The sequence below is a fragment of the Eleginops maclovinus genome, chromosome 2 (assembly GCF_036324505.1).
Source record: "Eleginops maclovinus isolate JMC-PN-2008 ecotype Puerto Natales chromosome 2, JC_Emac_rtc_rv5, whole genome shotgun sequence".
NCBI lineage: Eukaryota > Metazoa > Chordata > Actinopteri > Perciformes > Eleginopidae > Eleginops > Eleginops maclovinus.
In genome coordinates, this window is record NC_086350.1 from 2,608,516 (window position 1) to 2,635,922 (window position 27,407).

Sequence of the window (27,407 nt, forward strand, 5' to 3'; positions counted from 1 at the left end):
TAGAGAAGGAGGAATCAGCTCTGAAGTTAAACCTGGAAAAAGTTATGTTTTTTAAAAGAATGAAAGTCCGTGCGTTTACTGTTTGAGCCTTTCCCTCTTTAGGAGAGTTGATTATTTACTGGTTACAGTATGTTGGTTGTTACCGTCAGTGATAATAAAACCCTCCCTGCTGATACTGAAGGCCGTAAAACGTCATGACAGGAACAAAGTGAACTTCTGTTGAGAGGTTCAGTTCAGGCAACAAACATTTAGACTTTTCCTTAAATAAAGTTTGTTGGCTCAAAAATATTGTACTCTTATAACAATAATCATCCATTATATTATGGACTATAATAATTTCTTATATATAATTCATAATATTTTTAATAATTAACCAGGATTTGATGTACTATAAATGTAATTGTATTAAACAGAAATAATTACTTAAAAAGGAAAATAATAATAATGAAAAATATATAAGATTATATTAATTAACCTTTATTTAATATTGTAGTTTTACTGTATTTTTTATTTGTTGTGTATAGACTGTAATAAAAATAAAAAATTAATAATAATAATAATAATAAATGCTTTTTATTTCCTGACTTCCAATTTGAATGATTGTTTAAAGTAATCTCAAATAATAACTGTATTACTTTTAATTAGAGTAATTATGAATTTACTGTTAATATGTCTTTCATTGACTCTCTACTGACACCAACAGGCTGACGCTGGTACTGCACACAAACAACAACAGGAGACAGTCAGTGTTCGACATTTGATTTTACTTAAAAAAAAATGTACATCACAATTTAAGAAGAGCGATTATTTCATTTAAAAAACGTTCACCTATGTATACAACGACACCAGTTTATAAAACCATTGTATCCGACAGACAGCAGCCGACAGAAAAGTTCACAACGTTCACGAGACGAAAGCGACACCCGAGAAACCACGAAATAAACCGGGGAAGATTTTTTAGAGTCAAAACTTTTTTTTAAAAATATGAAATACAATTAAAAACTAAAAGAGATTTGGCAACGAAAGAGCTTTACATGAGCAAACCATTTAGAAAAGTACTGTATTAATATTCAGTAATTGTACATTTAATTACTTTAGCCTAACCCATTCTGGAGAGTTGTTTTTTGTCAGTGAAATGTGCCACTTTTTAATTTAAATATAGTGGATTTTACGTGAAATGGATAAATGCTGGAGTGAAAGCTTTCAGACTGAAATAAAAAATACAGATTAAACTTTAAAAAAAAACCTACTCATCAAGTGTCAAATTTAAAACGACTGAAAGGTCTTACTCAGAGAACATTTACATGAACCTAGGCGTGGTCAAAATAAATAAAAGCTATATTTTCCATTTGGCTCATTGATAGGGATTTCAGAGCAACAATTTTTAGTTTGAGTGAACAAATATTTTCTTTTTAAAATAACTTTATTACACTAGCCAGTTATGTGCAAAGTAAAACAAATAAGGCTAAACTGAAGAAAGGACTACGTGGTGTTGCTTTAGCTTGTTTAGCTTTAGCCGATTAGCTAGGGCTAGAGAAGTTGAAGTTAATTAGATGAGAAAAAAACCCTTAAATGTTTACAGATATAATAATATTAATATATTTGAGCCTCTTTTTAACCTCCTTGCTATATAACCTAACTGTGATTTAAAAAGTGCTTTAGGTCAATTGCAGTTGTTTAGCTTTAGCCGATGAGTTAGCGTTAAAGAAGCTAATGTTAAACAGATCAGAAACATTTTCCTTAAATATATATGTATTATAATATACATGTATTTTAGTCTCTTCATTTGTCACCTAGCTAAAGTTAAATATAACTTAACTGTGATTAAAGAAAAAAGCGGCCCAGGTCAAAGTTTCAATCGGTTAGCTTGTCGATTAGCATCAAGCTAGGAGATGTAGCTTGAACAAATGGACAAAACAGGATATATTTGATGTTCTTGTGTTGCTCCTTTTTAGTTTTTTTCGCCAGATTTTCTCAAGCAATCTAGTTGTGAAGAAAGCTAAAGCATAAGCAGTGTTAACAACACTCAAACCAAACATGTAGTAAAGGTTACGTCTGTTATATTAGCATTAGCTTTTTCATCTTAAGCTACAAAGAAAATCTCCCCGCGATCGATTTAGTGGTTTCATTAAATCTGTCAGCACATCCATATAGAAACAAACAGTGTCCGACCACCATATTAAAAACCCAACATACTATAATATAAACTGACAGTAAGGCTTAGTACAATACAGAGTTACATAAAGTTATAAATCCCTGAAGATATAATGTAAAGTGGTTCGAACACGGATAGTAACGTAAAAACATTTCTCATCAATACCAGAAAATGTAGCACTAACACATTGTGAAGATTTTCAAGTATAATATTCATGGTGTAGTGTGAAGACACTAAAGAAAATCAAGCAACATCTTAGGGTTTAAAACTGTCAGACAAAAAAGGGATCTTCGTAACTCAAAGAGCATCAAAATGTACATTTTAGTACCAAGAATTTGAACTGGAAAGACCAATTGACAAGAAATATTTGGAACCAACTTTTCTGATTATATATTTATAATTTAAAGTAACTTTTCATGCAAAAATCTCAGGAATAATGCAGTTTTTAGTCTCAAATATTGTAATTTCCTGCTTTACTTTGCTTTTTATTATACTAAAGTGGACATTTATGTTTAAAGCTAAGTTTGGGAGGGATCCGTTACTCAAAGAGGGTCACAGTTTCACTCATCATACCATGATTTAGAGCAGCAGTGGCTATTTGACAAAAGAAATAACAAAAATATAATTTTCTGATTATATATGAATAATTTAAGCCTCAAATATGGTCATTTACAGCTATTCTTAGCTTTTTATCATACCAAAGTAAAACTACCTGTTAAAAGTTGAGTCTGGGAGAGATCCGTTACTCATGGAGGGTCATAATGTCACTTTTCGTAACCATGATTTAGAGCTACAATGACTCAAATGACTCACACAATGTTTTGATTATATATTAATAATCTAATGTGATTTTTCATGCAAAAATCTCAGGAATTATGTTGTTTTTAAGTCTCAAATATGGTAATGTTCAGCTATTGTTTGCTTTGAATCATACCATTAGGGAAGAATGTTGGGGCTTTGAGATGTTCGTCAGACAAAAACAAATTGAAAAATGTGCTTAAAGTTAAGTTTTGGAGAAACCCTTAACTCAAGGACGGTATCATATCACTTTTCGTACCATCATCCAGAGCTGGAATGACTACTCGACCTAAAAGATTTGAAATAAATGTAACCATTGACTTTTTTGGTCGTCAATTAATCATTAAACGTAAATACATTTTGTGCAAAACTGTCAGTAAAGAGCAGGTTTAAGTCTCTCTAAAATGGGAATTTACTGCTATTGTGGATAAGTGAATTTGTCCGGGGTTTTTTGAACTGACAAAAGACATCCAATATCAAGAAAATCCACGTTGGAACAGAATGAATATATCATTTAAATAACAATTACAGATGTGTGTGCGTCATTCATTTTGATTTACAATTAGAAACGTCAACATTATGGATGTAGTTTCAACATGTATGGTACAGCCCTTAAACGCTGTGAAGAGCGGTGAGTATGACATGACTGTTTGAAGGAAATCATTTATGTTCATTTTATCAAGGGACAACTCTCCTCAAGATGTGTTAATATGCAGGACGTTATTCCAAAATTAAATACCAGACATAATTGAGAATTTATCAATGAATTAGCATTAAAAATCTTCCCCATTGTTTCCTGTTTTGTGGAAACTTGTTTAAGAACTGCCATTGATGACAAAAAATCAGTGATTCAGTGTCACCGGATTAGTTAAAAACTGGTGAATGAACAGTCCCAGTGTGTGTGTGTGTGTGTGTGTGTGTGTGTGTGTGTGTGTGTGTGTCAGGAGCCTTGTGAACGGTGTCCCTACGTCTCCGGTTCGGTGGCTGTAACCACAGAGACGACTTTTGTGTGCTGATTAAAGATGGCGTCGAAGGCCTCGTCTCGGTGGATCATCGCGCCGAACACCATCGGCTGCAACGAGACAGAAGGGGAGTTCAATTTAGAGGTACTGATACTTCACTTACTTCACACGTTATCTATCAATTAAGTGGATTTTTTATATAACCGGAGGGAGCACAGGGATTTTAGCCTTTGCAGAGCATTTACAGAAACCTGTAGAACACACTACAGGGAAGGGAAAGGTGTGCAACATGACATCAGTACTTAACACTTGAGCTTCTATTGGCTAGCGCTCCGACACATTGTACGTGATAGGCTAAGGGGCGGGACATTAACCGGTTAACCAATCACAACAGAGACGGCCAGCTAACCAATCAGAGCAGACTGGGCTCTGGTTTCAGACAGAGGGTGAAAAGAGGAGCTGCAGCACAGGCAGTATGAGAAACATAAAGAGCTTTTTGAACATTTAAACATGGAGACATGTCCCAGGAGAGACTCCACATACTGATATACACCTGAACATCAGCAGGAGAGGACTCTTTAAAGTAGAGATGCTACATACTGATATACACCTGAACATCAACAGGAGAGGACTCTTTAAAGTAGAGACACTACATACTGATATACACCTGAACATCAGCAGGAGAGGACTCTTTAAAGTAGAGACGCTACATGCTGATATACACCTGAACATCAGCAGGAGAGGACTCTTTAAAGTAGAGACACTACATACTGATATACACCTGAACATCAGCAGGAGAGGACTCTTTAAAGTAGAGACTCTACATACTGATATACACCTGAACATCAGCAGGAGAGGACTCTTTAAAGTAGAGACGCTACATACTGATATACACCTGAACATCAGCAGGAGAGGACTCTTTAAAGTAGAGACACTACATACTGATATACACCTGAACATCAGCAGGAGAGGACTCTTTAAAGTAGAGACTCTACATACTGATATACACCTGAACATCAGCAGGAGAGGACTCTTTAAAGTAGAGACTCTACATACTGATATACACCTGAACATCAGCAGGAGAGGACTCTTTAAAGTAGAGACACTACATACTGATATACACCTGAACATCAGCAGGAGAGGACTCTTTAAAGTAGAGACTCTACATACTGGTATGGACCTGAAAATTAGCCGTTCATAATAGGTTTTGTTTTATATTTTAATTGACCTCTTTTTAACCTTCACATTATATGAGAGCATAGCCCAAACCCCCCCCCTCCCCCCTCCCTGCGCTCTTACCTTTGTGGTGGACGGCGTTGCGATGGAGATGCCGCTCCCTGATCCCGGCAGCACGGACAACACTTTGTACTGAGAAGAGAAATTGTCATGAAACAACATAAACATATACAACGCACTCAAAATAACTACAAACTCAGATTAACATAGAAAATAAATAGAAATATTTACTGTATTTGTATAAATGAGTATAGCATAAGTGATGAAGTGAAGTCCAAGGTGATTTGTCGGTCTAAAGTCCAAACATATTCACTTCTTTTTTGTATATATCATATTGTTATTTCCTTTTCTATTTGCATGCTTCTCTCTGGAGACGTCAATCCTCTCTCAAAAGGACAGTGTGAGAGGGTTCAGTGTTTCGGGGGGAGCTTCGAACAGAAACGAACCTTCTGGATGTCGGTGATGTCGGCCAGTTTGATGACTTTGTTTCTCTTGGAGGATCCAGATCTGGAGCTGGAGCTCTCGAAACACAGATGACTGAAAACACAGAGGAACACAGATCCAGTTTCAGACGGTTTACGGTATTTATTCTGCAATGGACGGACAGCAAAGTTTGGGAAACTTGACCTAATTTTCTTCTCCAAAGACCGACAACTTCTATAAATATTACAGCCTCACGTTGATCTCAAAACTTGAATTACATCCGTCTGAATCCGTTTCTTTCCTTTCCCCCTCCTATCTGTTAACACGTGTATGAAGTTGATCCTGTATTCCCTGCACATCATTTTTTTGACTCCCTAAGTTCAGGATTTGACGTTCGAAACCATGTTTGACACCAGATTTAAACCATCAATTTAAATACAACTCCCAGAATTCAATAAGTGTAGTAATCATACATTTTTCCCAAGGAACAAAGCATGACACCACACAAGTTCTCGTTCTGGACGCTGGATGAAATAAACCCCGCATAGTGACATCAAAACATTTAGAAACGGACAACAGGTGGGTAGAGAATAAGACCTCTACCCACAATCTGAACAGGAAGTGAGGGGCTTACTTCTCGGTGACGTAGAGGTATCCGTTGCGGATGTAGTCTGTGGGGGACTTCCTGTCTCTGTTGATGAGGCAGCAGCGCCAGCCGCTCTCACACACTGAGACACAGAGAGAAGGGGAGGTCAGGCAGCTGCTCATAAAGGTGTTTCCGGTGCTCTTAGACTCAGTGTATTTACTTTTTAACGGTCATTAATGTATAAAATCATTTGTATTCCTCATTAGAGGTTAGTTCATGTCACTGTGAAGCGGTTAGACCTGTCATTTTACATTAAACTCAATAAATACTTTGCTGGGAGACTTGATTCGGCTTAATTCTTAGCTGAAAAAGATCCCGTTTGTGACATTGTGTTGAGGATGGATTTCGAGACTAAGCTGGAAATGATAGTATTTGACAGACCTACAAACGTACAGCATGTTATGATGATCTGTTTGTGGGCCAAATGTTCGGGAGTAGCCGACTATTGGTAAATGTAAATGAACCACGAGCGCTCAGAGAGACCGACAGCGTAACGCAGCTATAAAATATGTTTTGATATTTTTAAAGATTTCAAATTAGGTTTCAGCAACTAAAACCAAAAATTAAATACAAGCGTTGAGAAATTATAGCACATTCTTGGCTTGATCATATGTCCTATAGAGGGCAAAATGACCGTACGAATAGGAATAAACAAACACAACAAATAACAATAACGGGACGCAATGAACACTAATAAATATAGACAATACTAATTAATACAGACAACAAATGTGAATAAATATACAAAGAAATACAAATAAATAAATGCAAAAATAGGAATAAATGTAGACAACTAATGTGAATAAACAAACTGAACAAATAAGAATAAAGGGAAGCAATAGAAACAAATAAATAGTCAACAAATACAAATAATTATGGACAACAAATATGAATAAAAAACGCAACAAATACTAATAAATTAAAAAGAAACATGATAAAATGGATGCAATAAACACTAATAAATATAGACAACAAACACTAATAAATATAGACAACAAATACTAATAAATATAGACAACAAATACTAATAAATATAGACAACAAATACTAATAAATATAGACAACAAATACTAATAAATATAGACAACAAATACTAATAAATATAGACAACAAATACTAATAAATATAGACAACAAATACTAATAAATATAGACAACAAACACTAATAAATATAGACAACAAACACTAATAAATATAGACAACAAATACTAATAAATATAGACAATAAATACTAATAAATATAGACAATAAACACTAATAAATATAGACAACAATTACAAAGAAATATACAAAGAAATACAAATAAATAAACGCAAAAAATACGAATAAATTTAGACAATGAATTTGAATAAACGAACTCAACAAATAAGAATAAAGTGACAGAACAAATAAGGATAAACAAATGCAAAAAAATACTAATAAATATAGACAACGAATACGGAGAAACGTACACAACAAGTGCGAATAAACAAAAGCAACAAACTGTTTAATCGGACAACAAATCCAAACACAGATCCGGACTTCCCGCCCACCTGTCAGAGGGCGCTCGCTCTCCTGCAGGTTGAACACTTCGTGGAAGGCTCCTCTCTTGGTGCTGCTGTATCGTCCTCCGTCCTCGTCCCGGGTCGCCCCGAGAGGAGCCGCCGTGCCGACGGTGCCCCGACCGCTCGTCATGGTGACCTGTACAGGAGGACAGCTGTTAAAAATCAGCAGCAGGAGAGGATGTGTAAGAGCGTCCTGAGGATCTAGAGTTTAGATTGAACCTCAGGGTCTCAGCATCAGAGCGGCGTTTTCATCCCAAGACATATGGATTGAACTTCACAGAGCATCGTTTTTAAAGTAGCTCCTTTTTTCAACATGGAAGACGATTCACGGTCATGCAGAGCTGAGTAGATGTTAATTAATCTTTGCATCTGACCTTTAACCCGGACAAAGCTCTTTAAAAGATCACAGTCACGATGATCACCTTCCTTTTGTTTCTGTTGTTGTTAAAAATGTGGCTCCTTTTTAGCATCTTAGCATTAGTGGAACAATGAGTGAAATCACAAAGAGAAGAAGAACCAACCTCGATATTTGTTTACCCGACACAAAAACTAACAACATGTGGAGACAAACCTTAACCTTTGGTTTGAAAACATGAACATTTGGTAGGATCTAAGAGTGACCTGAAGGGGGCGCCAGAGGTAAGGAGCCGTTCAGATATAAAGAAGAACCATTTGTGTGATCCTCAGTGTGTGGCAGTTGTACCTTTATTATAAACCTGAAAGAAATTGAGTTCAACAGGAAACATTTGACATATCACACTCTAGAGAAAACAAAATAACACCGTCACACACACTACCAGCGGCGGGGGGGGGGGCAGTATTTAGACTAGGTCTCTAACTACAATAAACACTGCTGTTCTCTACACTGTGATGGAAAACACACACACACACACACACACACACACACACACACACACACACACACACACACACACACACACACACACACACACACACACACACACACACACACACACACACACACACACACACACACACACACACACACACACACACACACACACACACACACACACACACACCATGATCCTACCTGTTCAGACTCAGACAGCTGTGAGGGAAGAACAAATGAAAACTGAAAAACCAGCAACACCAGACACCAGCTGCTGGGACCAGTGAGAGCCGGAGATGGAAGGGAGTACTACTTTGCTCAGGAAGCGTTGCTACAGCTCAGAAGAATAGTCACTCCTGCATTTGAAACGGTTCTGAAGTATTACAATAAATGTGTCTGTTATAATACAGAGCTCTTTATTGGTCATCAATCATATGGGTTTCATATTTACTGTTGTATTATATCTTAGAGCAATATGCAAATGTTTACTAAACTCCTGTGAATTTGAATATTGTCGTTTTATCTGTTTATTCCACATTTAAGCTTTTACTTCTGTTGTTTCCAAAAAATAACAATTATTTTTGATATTTTGTGGCTACTTTTTAAAGATACATTTCCTGGATATTATTTCTTTATGTTTTGGTTATTTTCTAGAAATGGTGTGGATATTAAAGGTACTTCCTTGATATGTGTTTATATTTATTATGATTTGTAAAATTGTATTTATGGAAATGTTATTGATATTCTTTAAATATTTGTTTTCATTTTCATTATATTTTTGGGATGTTATCTTTGATCATTTCTGGATTTTTCCATATATTGATCATTTCAGTCCTGATTTTTGGATATTTTTTGGATATTCTTGATATTTTCAGCACATTTTTGGGATCATTTCTTGATATTTTGGACAATTTCCTGGATATTTTCTTAGATTTCTTCTGGATTTTTTCTTTGACAGTTTCTGAATATGTTTTGGATATATTTTCAGCCAATTTCTGGGATAATTTCTTGATATTTTTGGGATATTTTCCATACATTTCTGGATAATCTCTGGGTATTTTTCTGGTATTTCAGAGTGTGTATACTGACCCGCCTGCTGAGCGTGGAGCCGCCGCGCTCCTTCAGCTGCAGGTCGGTGGGAAGGTTGGTCCAGATGATGAACGGCGTGTCGAAGCGCTGCCTCAGCTTCGGACAGCTCTTGAAGATGAAGTCGATGATGAAGAACTTTATACCTGCGTACACACCTGAGCAGAGAGACACTGATCAGAGACACTGAACATTTATTCTTGGAGTGAAGGTGTAGGATTACTCAAATGTCAATGTTTTGGCTTCCTACAAACCTCAAAAACATCATCAACTGTGGTTCTCTATACATTGTGTGTGTGTGTGTGTGTGTGTGTGTGTGTGTGTGTGTGTGTGTGTGTGTGTGTGTGTGTGTGTGTCCTACCTATGAAGAATCCCAGCAGTTTGAATGGCAGCAGGCAGGAGGAGATGAAGGCCACCCACAGACCAACGTACAGCTTCTGAGTCAACTCGGGCTGAACCCAAATGAACAAACTACACACACACACACACACACACACACACAATTAAATATATGTCCCCGGACCATCATTTCTCTCCGACCTGGAGAGCAGTGTGTATACTCACTTCTTGATCTTCTCCAGTCTGTTCGCCATCCTCCCGAACAGATTCTGAGGGGGAAAATGAAAGACATTTGCAGTGAAATCTGTCTGCAGCTGACACACGCTGACGCTGCACCGCTGAATTCTCCATCACGTCTCACCTGAGCCTTCTGAGCGACGTCCAGGACCAGCTGGAACTTCTCCGACACTGTCAGGTCTTCTTTGGGGGGCTCCTGGAAAACAGAGGAGACAATAAAAACTGACACCTGTCAATCATCTGCACATGCAGAGGTGGAAGGCTTTTTTATTAAGTGACTGTTAATCACCTTAACAACCTGCCCGGTTAATTACTTACTATAAGATGATTGATTTCTGTATTGCAAATTCCTGAAAAGCTATTTCGTCATACAAATCCGGCTTTACCTTAATAAATATGTATTCATTTCTCTATTACTGTCTGCAAAAATCAGGTCTTAAGTTAAATATTTGCCTCTCAAACCAGGTGAAGTAGAATCTGAAGTAACATGACATAGAACTACTTAAGTAAGGTACCTTAAAGTACTCTCAATTATATAAATGTACGTAGTGTCACTGCAGAGACAAACAGTACACCTGTCAATCATCTGCACACCACCCTGCAGAGGTGGATTAATCTGATGAAGTCAGGTCTTAAAATAAATATATCTTCCCCTTAAATTAGGTTAAGTAGAATTTTCCAGATGCATTAAGTATAAATACTAAGGATAAACACCGGTACATTCAAGTACCTGAAATCCAGATAAAGTCAGGTTTAAAAAAAACACGTTTCCCTTTTAAATGTGGTTAAGTAGAGTTTGATGTTGCAGGATAGAGGAGTACCTTAAAATGTAGAAAATGTAGTTAATTACAATGCAAGTTACACTAAAGTGTTACGTTTTAAAATGCAAATCGCATCAAATTGCATTTTTTTTCATGAACAGAAATCTAAAAGAATGAGATACAGTCGAGGTAAAACAAGTAGAATATATTGAAGTTGAATGATATAAAAAAAACTTAAATAAAAGGACCTAAAATAAGCTTAGGACTGAGCAAATGTACAAAGTTAAACTGCTTTTCTGAATCAGTTATTAAAAAGGTATAAATACTGATGAAATTAACTCAACTATTCAGTTAAATACCTAAAATTAAAAGTAATTGCTTTATTTAACGTTACATAACGTTTAATGTCGCCCCACAGCCATCAGGTGCGCCACCTGATGGCTGTGGGGCGACATTAAACTTCCTGTTCACCTGTCGGACTATCTTCCTGTTCACCTGTCTTCCTGTTCACCTGTCAGACTGTCTTCCTGTTCACCTGTCAGACTGTCTTCCTGTTCACCTGTCAGACTGTCTTCCTGTTCACCTGTCAGACTATCCTCCTGTTCACCTGTCTTCCTGTTCACCTGTCAGACTGTCTTCCTGTTCACCTATCAGACTGTCTTCCTGTTCAGCTGTCAGACTATCCTCCTGTTCACCTGTCAGACTATCCTCCTGTTCACCTGTCAGACTATCCTCCTGTTCACCTGTCTTCCTGTTCACCTGTCAGACTGTCTTCCTGTTCCCCTGTCAGACTGTCTTCCTGTTCACCTGTCAGACTATCCTCCTGTTCACCTGTCAGACTGCCTTCCTGTTCACCTGTCAGACTGCTTCCTGTTCACCTGTCAGACTGTCATCCTGTTCACCTATCAGACTGTCTTCCTGTTCAGCTGTCAGACTATCCTCCTGTTCACCTGTCAGACTATCCTCCTGTTCACCTGTCTTCCTGTTCACCTGTCAGACTATCCTCCTGTTCACCTGTCTTCCTGTTCACCTGTCAGACTATCCTCCTGTTCACCTGTCGGGTCGCATGTCAGACACGTTATGTCAGACGGATATTTGTTTTCATCTTGCAGATAAATCACAGAGAGATTTCTCACCACGGGCTCGGACACTTCGGGTACGATGCTCCACTGGATCCTCCAACCTCTGAGAGCAATGCATCATGGGAACACACAGGTAGATATGACATCATTTCACACTGTCTACATATCTGTGGGTCAGCTGCTCAGACTCATTGGTTCATTTTTAAAACACGCTGAAAGCTTCAAGTGGATTAAAAGTTTCCCATCTGTCTAAAAACATTTAATAGTCCTTTCTCCATTTCACACTCGTAAACAAATAATGACCCCCTTCTATTCCCCATGTTGTAGTTTACGAGTCATACAGCTACATATACCGGGGGGTCCAAGTACCTTAAACAACCCCGAATCAAAGGCTCAGTGATGGAGCGTCTGAGAAATGGATGCAATATTCAATCGATTGTTCTGTTAAATCCCAAACAGGGCCAATTTCCTACCAGTTCCTCAAAGGTGATGTGTTAAAATGTGCTGTTTTTCATTAAAAAGTCCAAAGATATTCAGTGTGATATAATATAAAACATACAAGTAGTGAATCGCTTTATTTTGGAAGGCTTAAGACAGAATTTTCTACGATAACTGCATCAGATTTATGGTACACAAATGTTCAAACAGTTGCAGAATATTTTCTGTCTGATGGACAGCCCCCCATTGCTCATCTGATTCCTCTGCAAGCTCCTTCAAGAAGATGTATGTCAAAGTGAGGGAGAGAAGAAAACCCTTTATTTCCCTCTAACAGCATCATCTGTGCTGCAGCTGGTTAACAGTCTCTGATTGGGGCCGCGTGATTGGCTGAAGGAGAGAGAGGGGCGGGGCTTGCACTGACCTGGCGATGAGATAATTTAGGGAGAGGCGGACGATGGCGAGGAACAAGAACATAGGGATGGCCCAGCCGTGCCACGCTGCATACATGTACACCTGCAGAACACAGACACACAAACACACACACACACACACACACACACACACACACACACACACACCAAAGGGAAGTTTTAAGGTGTCGTTATGTAGATCATTCTACAAGTTGCATTAATTAAAGGTGGCACGAATCAAGATGAGACCACGACTTTATGAGATACGTTTCAACTTGAGTGAAAAATGTGTTCTTATACTAAAACTCTTTGTCTTTTTATAATATATATATGTTTTTTGGGGTGAGGACACAGGGATTTTAGCCTCTGTAGACCATTTACATGCACCAAAACCTATAGCACACAGTACAGGAAAGGGAAAACGCATAACAGAGCATTTCAGAAAAAATTGCAATTTTTCCAAATGAAATGGTTATGTTGACAATGAATCTTATTTTCATAAATCAAAAAAAATGTTGGTTTCCTGCAGAAAATAACAGGTAATAATTCTGTATTTATTTAAGGATATTTTTCCTTTTGAGTCTGATAAATGATGGGTCGTCTCTTCTGTTGATGCTGCCTTTGTGGAGCACTTTGTGACGCGCTGCACTCACAATGAAGGCGATGGCCGAGGTGTAGACGGAGTACCAGCTGGATAACGCCGTCAGGTTCCTCTTGAAGTTGGTCACTGGTTTCAACCCTCGCTCTGGAAAAACCGGAAACGGACCAATCAGGCGCAGAGACACAGAGGACAGCTCTATGTGTTTTGTATTGTTTGTGATAAACGGTGTATTAAAGCACTAATACTCACTGAGTCTCCTCATGTTTTCAGTCAGCCTGTGGATGAGAAACAGCATGATGATAATGACTGAATAAAAAAACTAATATAATACATAATAATAAATAATAAACCAACAATAAATATTTATGATATACATAAACAGAAGGAAAATTAAGAAGAACAATAATTATAATAAAATAAATAATAAATGAAACAAACAGAATAAGTTCAAATATTCTTTAGAAGACCAATCTACTTTCAAAACTAACATTTATATATATAGGATACTATATATATTTCAAAAGTGTGCAAAGTAGTTGCAGTTTTTCTGGAAAAAACGGTGGAAAAAATACAAAGAAAACGTTTTTTACTCGCAAAGAAAAGTCCATCTCATCTGCGTTTTACTTTGTATTCTCATGTTCGATGCCGTTTGATTCATTTCCTGTCTGTGTGACTATGTTCTGAAATGTGCTACAGAAATAAAGTCTATTATTATCATTGGCTTTTTCTTAAGACGATTTTCTGGGTGGTTTCTTCCTCACCTCTTGGCGCTCAGCGGCTCCTCCGTCTCCACCGTCTGCTCCTCCTGCTGGAAGCGGAAGTCCTCGATGTAAACGCCAAACCGTTCATAGAGCCACTTCAGGAAGCTGCCGGACCAAGTGTCCTTCTGTTTGTCTTGAGACGGGAAGAAGAAAAGATGGAGGTTACACACATGTTCGTTAACATTTCATCACAAGATCATTTTGTGGAAGTATTCAAGCCCTTGAGATGCTTACTTTCTGGTCGGCCTACAAAGATACGCCATCCCTGCACCACTCGAACATCCTATGACTGAAGAATATTGAACAATAACAATAAATGTAACAAAGAGAGAAGCTCACCTGTACCGCTGACTGCAGGTGTAGAAGGGGGCGGGGCTTTAGGCGTCAGTGAAGGTGAGTCTTCAAGTCTGTAAAGGAACAGAAGCGTTCATTACAGGACAACCCGCTCTGTTGTCTGTTCAGCATGAGCTCGTTAAATAAAGTGTTTGTTTATTTATTACATGTAATAACCACCTGGGTTTCAGGACGTCGTTGATCTTCTGCTCCAGCTCGCTGCAGCGGCTGCGCTCCCTCTCCAGCTCCTGCCGCAGCGAATCCACATTGGACTCTTCTCTGAGTTTCTTCAGCTCCTCCTCTGAAGACATACGAGGAGGGGGAGACGACATGCAACAGAAGGAAGGTTCAGGTTACCCAAAACTAAACAGAAAACAGCAGAGGTGGGACAAGTACTCAGATCCTGTACTTGAGTTAAAGTAGAAGTACTCAGATCCTGTACTTGAGTTAAAGTAGAAGTACTCAGATCCTGTACTTGAGTAAAGTAGAAGTACTCAGATCCTGTACTTGAGTAAAGTAGAAGTACTCAGATCCTGTACTTGAGTAAAGTAGAAGTACTCAGATGTTGTACTTGTGTAAAGTAGAAGTACTCAGATCTTGTACTTGTGTAAAGTAGAAGTACTCAGATCTTGTACTTGTGTAAAGTAGAAGTACTCAGATCCTGTACTTGTGTAAAGTAGAAGTACTCAGATGTTGTACTTGAGTTAAAGTAGAAGTACTCAGATCTTGTACTTGTGTAAAGTAGAAGTACTCAGATGTTGTACTTGTGTAAAGTAGAAGTACTCAGATCTTGTACTTGTGTAAAGTAGAAGTACTCAGATCTTGTACTTGTGTAAAAGTAGAAGTACTCAGATCTTGTACTTGAGTAAAGTAGAAGTACTCAGATCTTGTACTTGTGTAAAGTAGAAGTACTCAGATGTTGTACTTGTGTAAAGTAGAAGTACTCAGGTCTTGTACTTGAGTAAAGTAGAAGTACTCAGATCCTGTACTTGAGTAAAAGTAGAAGTACTCAGATCCTGTACTTGAGTTAAAGTAGAAGTACTCAGATCCTGTACTTGAGTTAAAGTAGAAGTACTCAGATCTTGTACTTGTGTAAAGTAGAAGTACTCAGATGTTGTACTTGTGTAAAGTAGAAGTACTCAGATGTTGTACTTGTGTAAAGTAGAAGTACTCAGGTCTTGTACTTGAGTAAAGTAGAAGTACTCAGATCCTGTACTTGAGTAAAAGTAGAAGTACTCAGATCCTGTACTTGAGTTAAAGTAGAAGTACTCAGATCCTGTACTTGAGTAAAGTAGAAGTACTCAGATCTTGTACTTGTGTAAAGTAGAAGTACTCAGATCTTGTACTTGAGTAAAGTAGAAGTACTCAGATCTTGTACTTGACTAAAGTAGAAGTACGCAGATCTTGTACTTGAGTAAAAGTAGAAGTACTCAGGTCTTGTTCTTGAGTAAAGTAGAAGTACTCAGGTCTTGTACTTGAGTAAAGTAGAAGTACTCAGATCTTGTACTTGAGTAAAGTAGAAGTACTCAGGTCCTGTACTTGAGTAAAGTAGAAGTACTCAGGTCTTGTACTTGAGTAAAGTAGAAGTACTCAGGTCTTGTACTTGAGTAAAGTAGAAGTACCAGAGTGTAGGAATACTCTGTCACAGTAGAAGTATTCTAAATGTTCCTCCAGTGAAAGTAGAAAGTACTCTCCTCTAAATGTACTTAAAGTAGCGACAGTAAAAGTAGTCATTGTCTGATTGGTCCATTTCAGAATAATATCTCTGATATGTTTTATAATGATTGATCATTAAAGTGTTCTCAGAGCTGGTAAAGGTGCAGCTAGTTTGAATGGCTTTGTATACTGCAGGGTAGCTGCTGGATTTACTGCAGGTGAACTACAGTCTGATTTAAGGGAGATTATATTTACCATCATTCATCCTAATCTGCCTAGCAACTAAATGTTAGCGTGTGTGTGTGTGTGTGTGTGTGTGTGTGTGTGTGTGTGTGTGTGTGTGTGTGTGTGTGTGTGTGTGTGGGTGTGTGTGTGATGAGGTTTAGCAGGGTTATTATTAGTGGTGTGTGTGTTACGTAAGGCTGACGAACAGGTATCGACAGAATACCCAGCATGCATTCTGGGCTGTAGGACATTTAACCCTGAAACTGAAGGCCAGAAGGAGCCGGCAGCCAATTAACACACAGCTCTTCCTGCCACAGACTTAAAAAGAAGATGGGAAGTTAAACCAATAAAATCACTTTGACTCAAGGTCCAATCTTTAACCGGGCAAAACAATCTGTGTATTTAAGTGTTTTTGTTAATGAAATTTTGCAGATATAAACATTATTTATTAAGGGTCATTAATTTGAGACGAGAGACAAAAAAAATAAATCAAAATAGAAGAGATAATAATAATAATAATTACTATAATAGCTAATGGTGAATAATGATAACAAGTAATGGTTAATAATATCAATAATAATAATAATCATAATGATACAAATGACTACAATCACTTTATCATTTAATAATATATATCATAATTATAGTATTATTATTATTAACCATTAAATATATATATATACACACACACAATAAAGTCATAATTATAGATATAATACTAACAATAATTATAGATATTATAATACAAATAAAGTAGTTCAAGGTTGCTGTATACACAAATCAAATAACGTGCAGAATCAATTGAAGGCAATGCTTTTTGTTGAATGGATAGAGGATTGATTGTAATATTTGAATATCCTATTGATATTTTAAGGTATTAGTGTAAAGCAATACAAATAACATCATATTTTTCAGAGGAACATTTCGAAATAAAACTTAGTTTAAAAAAAAAAATCAATATACTTCAAAAACACCCGGTTTGAAAACGAGAAACACAGATCATATGTTTTCAGAGATGTAATGTAGACAAAGAAACCCCACACAGTAGAGTGCAGTTTGGGTCCGAATACTCACCTAAGAAGTGTTTCTCTAACAAGGCGATTTCCAGGTGACCTTTGACCTCGTTGAGATCCGTCCTCGAGTCGTCCTGGAGAGCGGCAGAGAACGTTGCATGACTAGCCTGAGAGACAAACACACACACAGTCACAGGTGAGATTCTAAAGGCGATGCCGTGTTTGATGGGGAGCCAGTGGAGACCGTGCAGGATGGGGGAGATGTGGTCGGAGCGTCGGGTGGAGGTGAGCGTGCAGGCAGCTGAGTTTTGAACGTATTGACGTTTTTTGTATGTTTATATATATTAAGTTTAATATTGTACAACATTTATCGTCTTACACATTTTCAGCCTTTCTGGATGTCTATTCTCCTCTTGATTACATTTGAATATCTGTAAGAGTCCCTAAAGAGGTACCATTATGTTTTTGGGAGGTTTTCCCTTTCTCGAAGTACATTACATAGTTTTCTGTGCATGTAAATGGTCCGCAAAAACTTAAATACCTGTGTTGAACTCCTATGTTTACTACTGGAACATAGTGACATCACTATGTAACACTCCACTTCTATTTACTAGCGCTCCAACACATTGTACGTAATAGGCTAAGGGGTGGGACATCTCTTAGTGGTTGATCAATCACAGCAGAGCAGGCCACCTACCCAATCAGAGCGCACTGGGCTCTGGTTTCAGACAGAGGGTGAAAAGAGGTGCTGTAGCACAGGCAGTATGAGAAACATAAAGAGCTTTTTGAACATTAAAGCATGGAGACATGTCCCAGGAGAGACACTACATACTGACGATTTAGGTCGGTGGTGGCGAAGTCCATAGGGGCTTGGCCTGGGAACTGGAAGGTCACCAGTTCAAGTCCCCGAAAGACCAAGTGCCACCGTGGTGTCCCTGAGCAAGACACTGGTTACCTACACTGCTCCCCGGGCGCCGTACATAATGGCAGCCCACTGCTCCTAACACTAGGATGGGTCAAATGCAGAGACCGCATTTCGTTGTCCTAGTACTTGTACTCTGTGCAATGACAATAAAGTTGAATCTTCATCATCTTCATATACACCTGAACATCAGCAGGAGACGACTCTTTAAAGTAGAGACTCTACATACTGATATGCACCTGAACATCAGCAGGAGACGACTCTTTAAAGTAGAGACTCTACATACTGATATGCACCTGAACATCAGCAGGAGAGGACTCTTTAAAGTAGAGACTCTACATACTGATATACACCTGAACATCAGCAGGAGAGGACTCTTTAAAGTAGAGACACTACATACTGATATACACCTGAACATCAGCAGGAGAGGACTCTTTAAAGTAGAGACACTACATACTGATATACACCTGAACATCAGAAGGAGAGGACTCTTTAAAGTAGAGACACTTCATACTGATATACACCTGAACATCAGCAGGAGAGGACTCTTTAAAGTAGAGACACTACATACTGATATACACCTGAACATCAGCAGGAGAGGACTCTTTCAAGTAGAGACACTTCATACTGATACACACCTGAACATCAGCAGGAGAGGACTCTTTAAAGTAGAGACACTACATACTGATATACACCTGAACATCAGCAGGAGAGGACTCTTTAAAGTAGAGACACTACATACTGATATACACCTGAACATCAGCAGGAGAGGACTCTTTAAAGCAGAGATACTACATACTGATATACACCTGAACATCAGCAGGAGAGGACTCTTTAAAGTAGAGACACTACATACTGATACACACCTGAACATCAGCAGGAGAGGACTCTTTAAAGTAGAGACACTACATACTGATATACACCTGAACATCAGCAGCAGAGGACTCTTTAAAGTAGAGACTCTACATACTGATATACACCTGAACATCAGCAGGAGAGGACTCTTTAAAGTAGAGACTCTACATACTGATATACACCTGAACATCAGCTCAAGACTCTTTAGTAGAACTCTACTACTATATACCCTGAACATCAGCGGAGGACTCTTAAAGTACGACCTACATACTGATATACACGAACATCACAGAGGGCTCTTTAAAGCAGACGACACTACATACGATATACCCGACATCAGCTAGGACGAGGATCTTAAGTAGAGACGCTACATACGATACCTGAACTCCAGGGAAGACTCTTAATGGCGCTACATACTGTGTCCCCGAACATCAGCAGGAAGATCTCTTTGCAGAGATCGCTCTCTATAACCGAACATAGCTGGAGAGACTCGTTAAAGTAGCCGTCTCTACCTGGACATGTGGCAGCACTGCAGTCACTGAAAAGGAGAGGACTCTTTATATCATGCTTTTATTACATTAATAGTTGATTTAATACATTTAAAAACTTCACTGACAGAATCAAGGCACTGCCCTCTGACAGTTAAAGCTGAGTTCATTTACATCTATTACATCATAATGAACAGCACAGCTAACACCCCAAAACTACAGGTTAATAAAGACAATCTTTCTAATATAACTAACACTGACCTGACTGAGTCTACACACTGCTCATAAGAGCCGTTATCACCGTCTTTCAGGAGGAGGAGATGTTCACCAGCTGCTCTGAAACAGGACCAGAACACAGCGAAACTGTGTGAAATTATGAATCCCCAGATTGTAAAGAGTGAAAGTTCCTTATGCATATGAGAAAATATTCACTCTAAGCAATACACTATGAAAAGCCTTTAGGATCAGCTGCAAAAAGCACGTCACAAAGTTTAAATAACAAGCTGAACATTTCCTCCATCCACCCTGTTGGACTTGCCCCTGAAGGTGAGCACAGTGCAGGAGAAGACTTCAATTCCCGAATTGAAAGCTGAATTTGTCGACAGCAGAGCAGCAAGTACTTCCGATTCTCACTGAAGAAACACTCGACTGAATCCAGCAGCTTTTCCCACAGAAGGATCTCTGCAAACACTGTGAATACAGCACCACAGCCGACTGCATACATGTCTTACGATACGAAACACTGAACATCAGCAGGAGAGGACTCTTTAAAGTAGAGACTCTACATACTGATATACACCTGAACATCAGCAGCAGAGGACTCTTTAAAGTAGAGACACTACATACTGATATACACCTGAACATCAGCAGGAGAGGACTCTTTAAAGTAGAGACACTACATACTGATATACACCTGAACATCAGCAGGAGAGGACTCTTTAAAGTAGAGACACACCTGAACATCCTCTTTAAAGTTCAGGGCTCAGAATAGCCGTTCTTCCTAAGCTCCTGGTTGATTTTGTGTGTTTGTGTACCTGAGCATCACTCTGCTGCTCCCCCTCCGCCTCCCTCAGCTCCTCCGACTCTCTGACAGAGACTCGAGGTCTGCTGACGACCTCCTCGTTGCTCTCTGTGTCGGATGTGTTGGGAGAATCGGCCTGATCCAGGAAGTCATCCCGTCTCTGGCCCCGGAAACGGATCCTTTCCAGATGTTTCCGCATGGTGGACGCAGCGTTTAGCCGGTCTCTACCTGGACATTGTGGCAGCACTGCAGACACTGAAAGAGGAGAGGAACACTTTATTATCATTGCTTTTATTACATTAAAGTTGATTTAATTACATTTAAAATAATTCACCTGAACAGAATCAACACCTGCTCCTCTGACACGTTAAAGCTGTAGTTCATTTACATCCTAATTAACATCATAATGAACAGCACAGCATAAACCAAAAACCCCAAAACTACAGGTTAATAAAGACAATCCTGTTCTAATATAAACTAACGACTGACCTGACTGAGTCTACAATCACGTCTCCCATAAAGAGCCGTTATCAACCGGTCTGTTCAGGGAGGAGGAGATGTTTCACCAGCTGCTCTGAAACAGGGACCAGAACACAGCCGTAAAACTGTTGTGAAATATATGAATCCCCAGATGTGTAAAGAGTGAAATGTTCCTTTATGCATTGAGAAAATATTCCTACTTCTTAAGCTCAATACACTATCTGAAAAGCCTTTAGGATCAGCTGCAAAAAGCATCGTCACAAAGTTAAATAACAAGGCTGAACATTTCCTCCTCCACGCCCTGTTGGACTCTGCCCCTGAGAGGTGGAGCCACAGTGCAGGAGAAGACTTTCAAGTTCCCGGAATTGAAAGCTGAAGTTTGTCTGACAGCAGAGCAGCAAGTCTCTCCGTTTCTCTCTGAAGAAACACTCGACTGAATCCAGCAGCTTTTCCTCACAGAAGGATCTCTGCAAACACTGGTGAGTGCACTACAGACACACATCAGGCTCTGACTGCATTACATCTGTCTTACCGTATACAGAACATTACACTGTAGAAATGTGTCAGTGAAGATAGGAATCAAAGTTATTGCTAGCTACGTTTACACTTACAGGGAATTTGATTTGGTGTCTGGTTGGGGGAAATTTACATTAGCAACATCCAAAAATACAATGTAAACTCATACAGTCAAAGCTAGCGTTAGCTTGTGCTAATTTTCATACTTCCTGTATTTGAAAACGTCTTTATAATTGAGTTTATTAAACAAAGTAATATCTAAATATTAGATTATAACATTACTTATAGAAAGGCATGATAATTACATATTTCAACTTATATAATTATAACACACTGTGGTTAGTAGCTTTGAACCCTTCTTCCCCCCCACTGTTTCTGTAATAACTGCTCTCAGCCTTTGTACAGCTGATAAGGTTTACTGGTTTTAACAACTAGTATAAACTTCAGTTGAAGGTCTCCGATTATACTATATTTGAACAATATATTGTAGACCATATCTATACAAAACGTGTCTGAAAAAATACCAAACAGATCCCTCATTGTAGCATGCCTCATCCCCCTCTATTTCAGGCCTGTTCCTGAAGTGCTGATTCTGTGACTGTCACTTCGAATTAACTAGCTGCTGCTGACCACTCTCCTTTGGAGTCTTCTTTGGAAATGTATAAACGTTTCACCTTGTACAATTTTGAATCAGTATTTTTGAAATGTTCTTTTTTAAGTTGGCGTGACGTTGAAGTCGTGCGACCCTGCTCTACTCAACTGTAGCTCGTTTATAGCATAACCTTAGCATTTCGCTTCTGGTGATTAGATTTATGATTTGAAAATTGTAAAAGTAGGGTAGGACATGTTGAGCTTATCCGGCTGAACCAAACAGGTTTGTTTTCCACAGATCTTATCTTCCGTCATATTATTGTCCAAACCACATCAAGCATTATTTCTGAACCAGTATGGAGCTCAAACGTTTCTCTCTTGCAGGCTTTGATATAGATATATACATATATAGATATATATTAGTGCTGTCAAAGTTAACGCGTTAATTTTGGCGATTAATTTTAAACATTTAATGCATTACCTTTTTTTAACGCAATTAACGCGGTTTTGTTTTGTGGCGGCTGACCCATAACCTTTGGTCACGTGCGCGGGCAAATCGCGCAAACATCTATCCTAACTAAAGGAGAGTCTATGGCGGAAAGATGGATAAGGACGGGCTTTTAGGGGGAAAGTTTCATTTTAAAAAGTTGCCCGACGGCTCGTTGGACAAAACCAAGGCAATTTGCACAGTTTGCAAAGCCGAATGTAATCACCACAGAAGTAGCACGTCTTTAGAGTATCACCTCAAAGCAAAACACCCTGCTGAAATTACCTCCACGGGACCTCGCCAGTCTACACTACAGGAGTGTGGCACTCGTGGGCGAATAATGAAACCTTTAAGTGAAAAGTTAACCAATTCCTTGGTTACTTATATATATATATGTATATAGCTTTGATCCAAATTTGGATCAGCTCGTTTGTACCCCCGTTTTTAGAGATGTGGGTAAGAAGGAAAAGAGAGAGGGTTGTATTTTCTGACCCTTTGTGAGTCTCCTTAAAGCTCAGCAAGCAGGTTTCCCTAATCCGTTCAACAATGGCAAAATCCCACAAAATGATTTATTCTCATAGAAATACACCAGGTGAACTGCACATATGAACAATTTTTTTCCCACCCGGCAGAAAGTGCTGATTCATGCTAATTGACGTGACATATGCTATAAGTGTCAATTGCCCGACAAGTTAGCATCTTGCCGTTTCTATGTGCTGGGGAGCAGTATTAGACATTTCCATCGTAAAACGTTGGGGTAGTTCACATTTTTGGGTTAGTAATGGGACTCTATGAACTGGCAAATATACAATATCTAATCAAGTTGTTTTTCCACACTCTCTGTCCTCAGAGTGTAGACATGTCTGCTGCCAGCTGTCTACTGACTGAAGATCAGTTCCTGTGCTCCATCTGTCTGGATGTGTTCACTGCTCCAGTCACCATACCATGTGGACACAACTTCTGTAAAGCCTGCATCACTCAACACTGGGACACCAAAGTCCCCTATCAGTGTCCCAACTGTAATAAGCTCTTCCACTCAAGACCTGAGCTGCTGGTCAACACCTTCATCTCTGAGATGGCTGCTCAGTTCAGACAGTCAGCTCAACAGAAATCCAGCAGCAGCAGCTCAGAGCAACAAGCTGTCCAACCAGGAGAAGTTCCCTGTGACGTCTGCACTGGAACCAGACTGAAGGCTCTGAAGTCCTGCCTGGTGTGTCTGGCCTCCTACTGTGAGACTCACCTGGAGCCTCATCTGACAATGACAGGTCTGAAAAGACATCAGCTGATCGACCCTGTGGAGAACCTGGAAGGCAGGATGTGTGTGAAGCACGATAAACTGCTGGAGCTGTTCTGTAAGACCGACCAGGTGTGTGTCTGCATGCTCTGCACCTGTTTCAGACCACAAGACCCATGATGTGGTTCCTCTGAAAGAAGGATATGAAGGAAAGAAGGCAGAGCTGGGGAAGACAGAGGCTGAAACTCAGCAGATGATCCAGAAGAGACGCCTGAAGATTCAGGAGATGAAACGCTCAGTGGAGCTCAGTAAGGAAGCAGCAGACAGAGAGATAGCAGGTGGTGTTCAGGTCTTCACCGCTCTGAAGGAGTCTGTTGAGAGAAGCCAGGCCGAGCTCATCGTCACCATCACAGAGAAGCAGAGAGAGACAGAGGAACAGGCTGAAGGCTTCATCAAAGAGCTGGAACAGGAGATCTCTGAGCTGGAGAAGAGAAGCACTGAGGTGGAGCTGCTGTCACGCTCTGAAGACCAGCTCCACCTCCTCCAAAGCTTCACCTCCCTGAACGCTGCTCCACCCACCAAGGACTGGACAGGAGTCAGGGTCCGTCCACCTTCATATGAGGGGACTGTGGTGAGAGCTGTGACTCAGCTGGAGGAGACGCTCAGTGAACAGATGAAGAAGCTGCTCGCTGAGGTCGAGCTGAAGAGGGTCCAGCAGTATGAGGTGGATGTGACTCTGGATCCTGATACAGCACATCCCAACCTCATCCTGTCTGATGATGGAAAACAAGTCACTGTGGTGATGTGAGGAAGAATCTCCCAGACAATCCAGAGAGATTTGATTATTGTGTTAATGTCTTAGCAAAGCAGAGTTTCTCTTCAGGTAGATTTTATTACGAGGTTCAGGTTAAAGGAAAGACTAACTGGGATTTAGGAGTGGCCAGAGAGTCGATCAACAGGAAGGGAGACATCACACTGTCTCCTCAGAATGGTTACTGGACGATATGGTTGAGGAATGGAAATGAGTACACAGCTCTTGCTGATCCTTCAGTCAGTCTCTCTCTGAAGTCTCAGCCTGAGAAGGTGGGGGTGTTTGTGGATTATGAGGAGGGTCTGGTCTCCTATTATGATGTTGATGCTGCAGCTCTGATCTACTCCTTCACTGGCTGCTGCTTCACTGAGAAACTCTACCCATACTTTTGTCCCTGCTTTAATGATGGTGGTAAAAACTCTGCCCCTCTGATCATCTCTCCTGTCAATCACACTGAGTACAACAGACATTTGTAAATTGTAAACATTGTACATTTTTCAGAATCTGTTCGCAGATTTTTTATTTGATGAGTATGTTGTAAAGTAGTCTACAGATTGCACTTCCTGCCATCATGCCTCACAATGATGAGAAAACCGTTTCTTCAAAAATAAATATTTTCTATAAAAATGTTTTATACTAGCACACATAACTGATGGAGGTAATGCACTCCTCTCATAAGTAAAATACTTTATTCAGGGGTTTTGCTAGAAAAATATAGAACGAGGCGCTAACCTCACTTCCTGTCTAAATTAAGCCCCGCCCACTTTCTGTTGAAAATCCAGAGTCAGACCGAAGAGGAAAATAATAGTGTCTTCACGTCTTAAAGCTGCTGAGTCATATATTGCACCTCAAATAACACATAAATCCAGAGCTCCGGTTTCTTTACTTCCTCTCCAGAAAAAAGGAGAGTAAAAGAAAGGATCAGAAATCTCAGTCTCAGTGTCAGCCTGCTGCCTCGTCCCCCGGCAGACCCACCGGACATCCATCCCCTATTTGTCCTCCGTAAACCAGGGGTGTCCAAACTTTTTCACCGAGGGCCACATACAGAGAAATATACAGAGAATACACGGAGAGCTGGGCCCCTTATAGAGGTGAATATTGCCTCAAAAGTTAAGTTATAAGTGAGCAAAACAGATCAAATGTAGGAGAATAATGCGTGATACATGAAAATGCTTTAAGAAAAAAAGGCTGCATCCCTTCTGTCTTTAGGGTTTCATTTATTTAGTTGGCAGCTCATTCCTTAAAACAGAAGCCTCAGATTGCTTATAATAAGAGTAAATATGAAGGTTCCATTCCATGCTTGTTAGGGAAACAAGTTATTGGGGGTTTTTATCAACTCAGATTTGTTATAAAATGTTTAACATTTTAAATGACTGAATTTATTTGAAAATTGGGCTCATTAATATATATGACCATATATATTTGGGAAGTACAATAAAAGACAAGCAAAAGTTTCATTTGTGGGCCATATTGCATTATAGTTTTAGAATTAGCAGAGGGCCGATTCAGAATGGCCTGCGGGCCGCATTTGGCCCCCGGGCCAACGTTTGGACACCCCTGCCGTAAGCTGTCTCTGCCGTCTGACCACACATCTGACCTCATCTCCATATCTCGGGACTCATTAAACCCTTTCTGACCAACAGAGAGATTGATTTCTGGCATCACTTTAACATTTTACGGGGGAAATCTGCATTTTGGTTTCAGGGCGCACGGTTTTCACAAAACCCTGGTATACACAGATACTGTATATATTACTTTACTTTATTTTTAAAAGTGTTTACTTTTTTATATTTTTTATTGAGGGAAAAATGATGGGTGTGTCTGATATGTATTAAAGGGGTACATTCAGGATTCAGCCTTGAATTACAGTATACTGGTACTCAACTAATTGACAGCTACTTATCACAATATCTGATCCTAAAACATTAGGCGGCAGTGGTTTCACACACCAGGGGAATGAACAGGTATCATCTCCGGTGTGTTGTGTTATGGTAAATTGTTCTTTCTGCATTGCTTGTAAAGTTTGATCAACAAAACCTCAATGGATTAAAATAAAAAGAAAGAAAGGAAGCTTTTTATTTGTCTTTTGTGCAAATGTACTAACTTAAGTACAGTTTTCACTAATTCTCAACTGAGGTAAAGTAGCTTAAAGTTATGAATTGACTTTTTCCATTTGTATATTTGTACTTCACTACCTTCGTCTGACAGCTTTAGTTCTTCTCAAGCCTTACACACCATTTAAAACCCTCTTGGATCAGCTGATCATAGATATTAAGATCCTTGTTAGAAATGAGGCCATCAACGGGTTAGCTTAGCTTAGCATAAAGACTGGAAACAGGGGCAGAAAAAGCCAGCCTGAGTCTGTCCAAAGGGAACACAATCCACCTATCAGCTCCTCTAAGTCTAGTTTGTTTCCAAAACAGAGGAGTAAAAACACCACCAA

The 27,407-nt window shown here is 39.2% G+C and overlaps 2 protein-coding genes across 3 annotated transcripts in view; one reads left to right on the forward strand and one right to left on the reverse strand.

The window, feature by feature from the left end:
• Positions 1-745: 745 nt before the first annotated feature.
• LOC134877493 (GRAM domain-containing protein 4-like) overlaps positions 746-27,407 on the reverse strand; it is a 29,553-nt gene continuing 2,891 nt past the window's right edge. The window contains exons 1-19 of one of the 2 annotated variants that reach the window (XM_063903020.1): positions 21,335-23,133; positions 20,859-21,100; positions 17,621-17,726; positions 14,846-14,966; positions 14,672-14,739; positions 14,333-14,465; positions 13,821-13,846; positions 13,624-13,715; positions 12,982-13,073; positions 12,177-12,225; positions 10,404-10,475; positions 10,268-10,311; positions 10,065-10,174; positions 9,707-9,861; positions 7,753-7,900; positions 6,209-6,302; positions 5,598-5,688; positions 5,215-5,283; positions 746-4,025 (exon numbers count right to left, since the gene is read on the reverse strand). In XM_063903020.1, coding sequence (XP_063759090.1) covers positions 3,918-4,025; positions 5,215-5,283; positions 5,598-5,688; positions 6,209-6,302; positions 7,753-7,900; positions 9,707-9,861; positions 10,065-10,174; positions 10,268-10,311; positions 10,404-10,475; positions 12,177-12,225; positions 12,982-13,073; positions 13,624-13,715; positions 13,821-13,846; positions 14,333-14,465; positions 14,672-14,739; positions 14,846-14,966; positions 17,621-17,726; positions 20,859-21,044 — 1,764 coding nt within the window. In that variant the 5' untranslated portion in view covers positions 21,045-21,100; positions 21,335-23,133 and the 3' untranslated portion in view covers positions 746-3,917. Of the gene's footprint in view, positions 4,026-5,214; positions 5,284-5,597; positions 5,689-6,208; positions 6,303-7,752; positions 7,901-9,706; positions 9,862-10,064; positions 10,175-10,267; positions 10,312-10,403; positions 10,476-12,176; positions 12,226-12,981; positions 13,074-13,623; positions 13,716-13,820; positions 13,847-14,332; positions 14,466-14,671; positions 14,740-14,845; positions 14,967-17,620; positions 17,727-20,858; positions 21,101-21,334; positions 23,134-27,407 lie in introns of those variants that run through there. The other variant, XM_063903011.1, reaches the window with a different exon arrangement.
• On the forward strand, positions 21,670-27,034 carry LOC134877508 (probable E3 ubiquitin-protein ligase TRIML1). The gene is given in 4 exon segments (XM_063903031.1): positions 21,670-21,804; positions 23,770-24,309; positions 24,311-24,944; positions 24,947-27,034. Coding segments are annotated over 3 exon segments (1,659 nt in total). The 5' UTR covers positions 21,670-21,804; positions 23,770-23,778; the 3' UTR covers positions 25,441-27,034.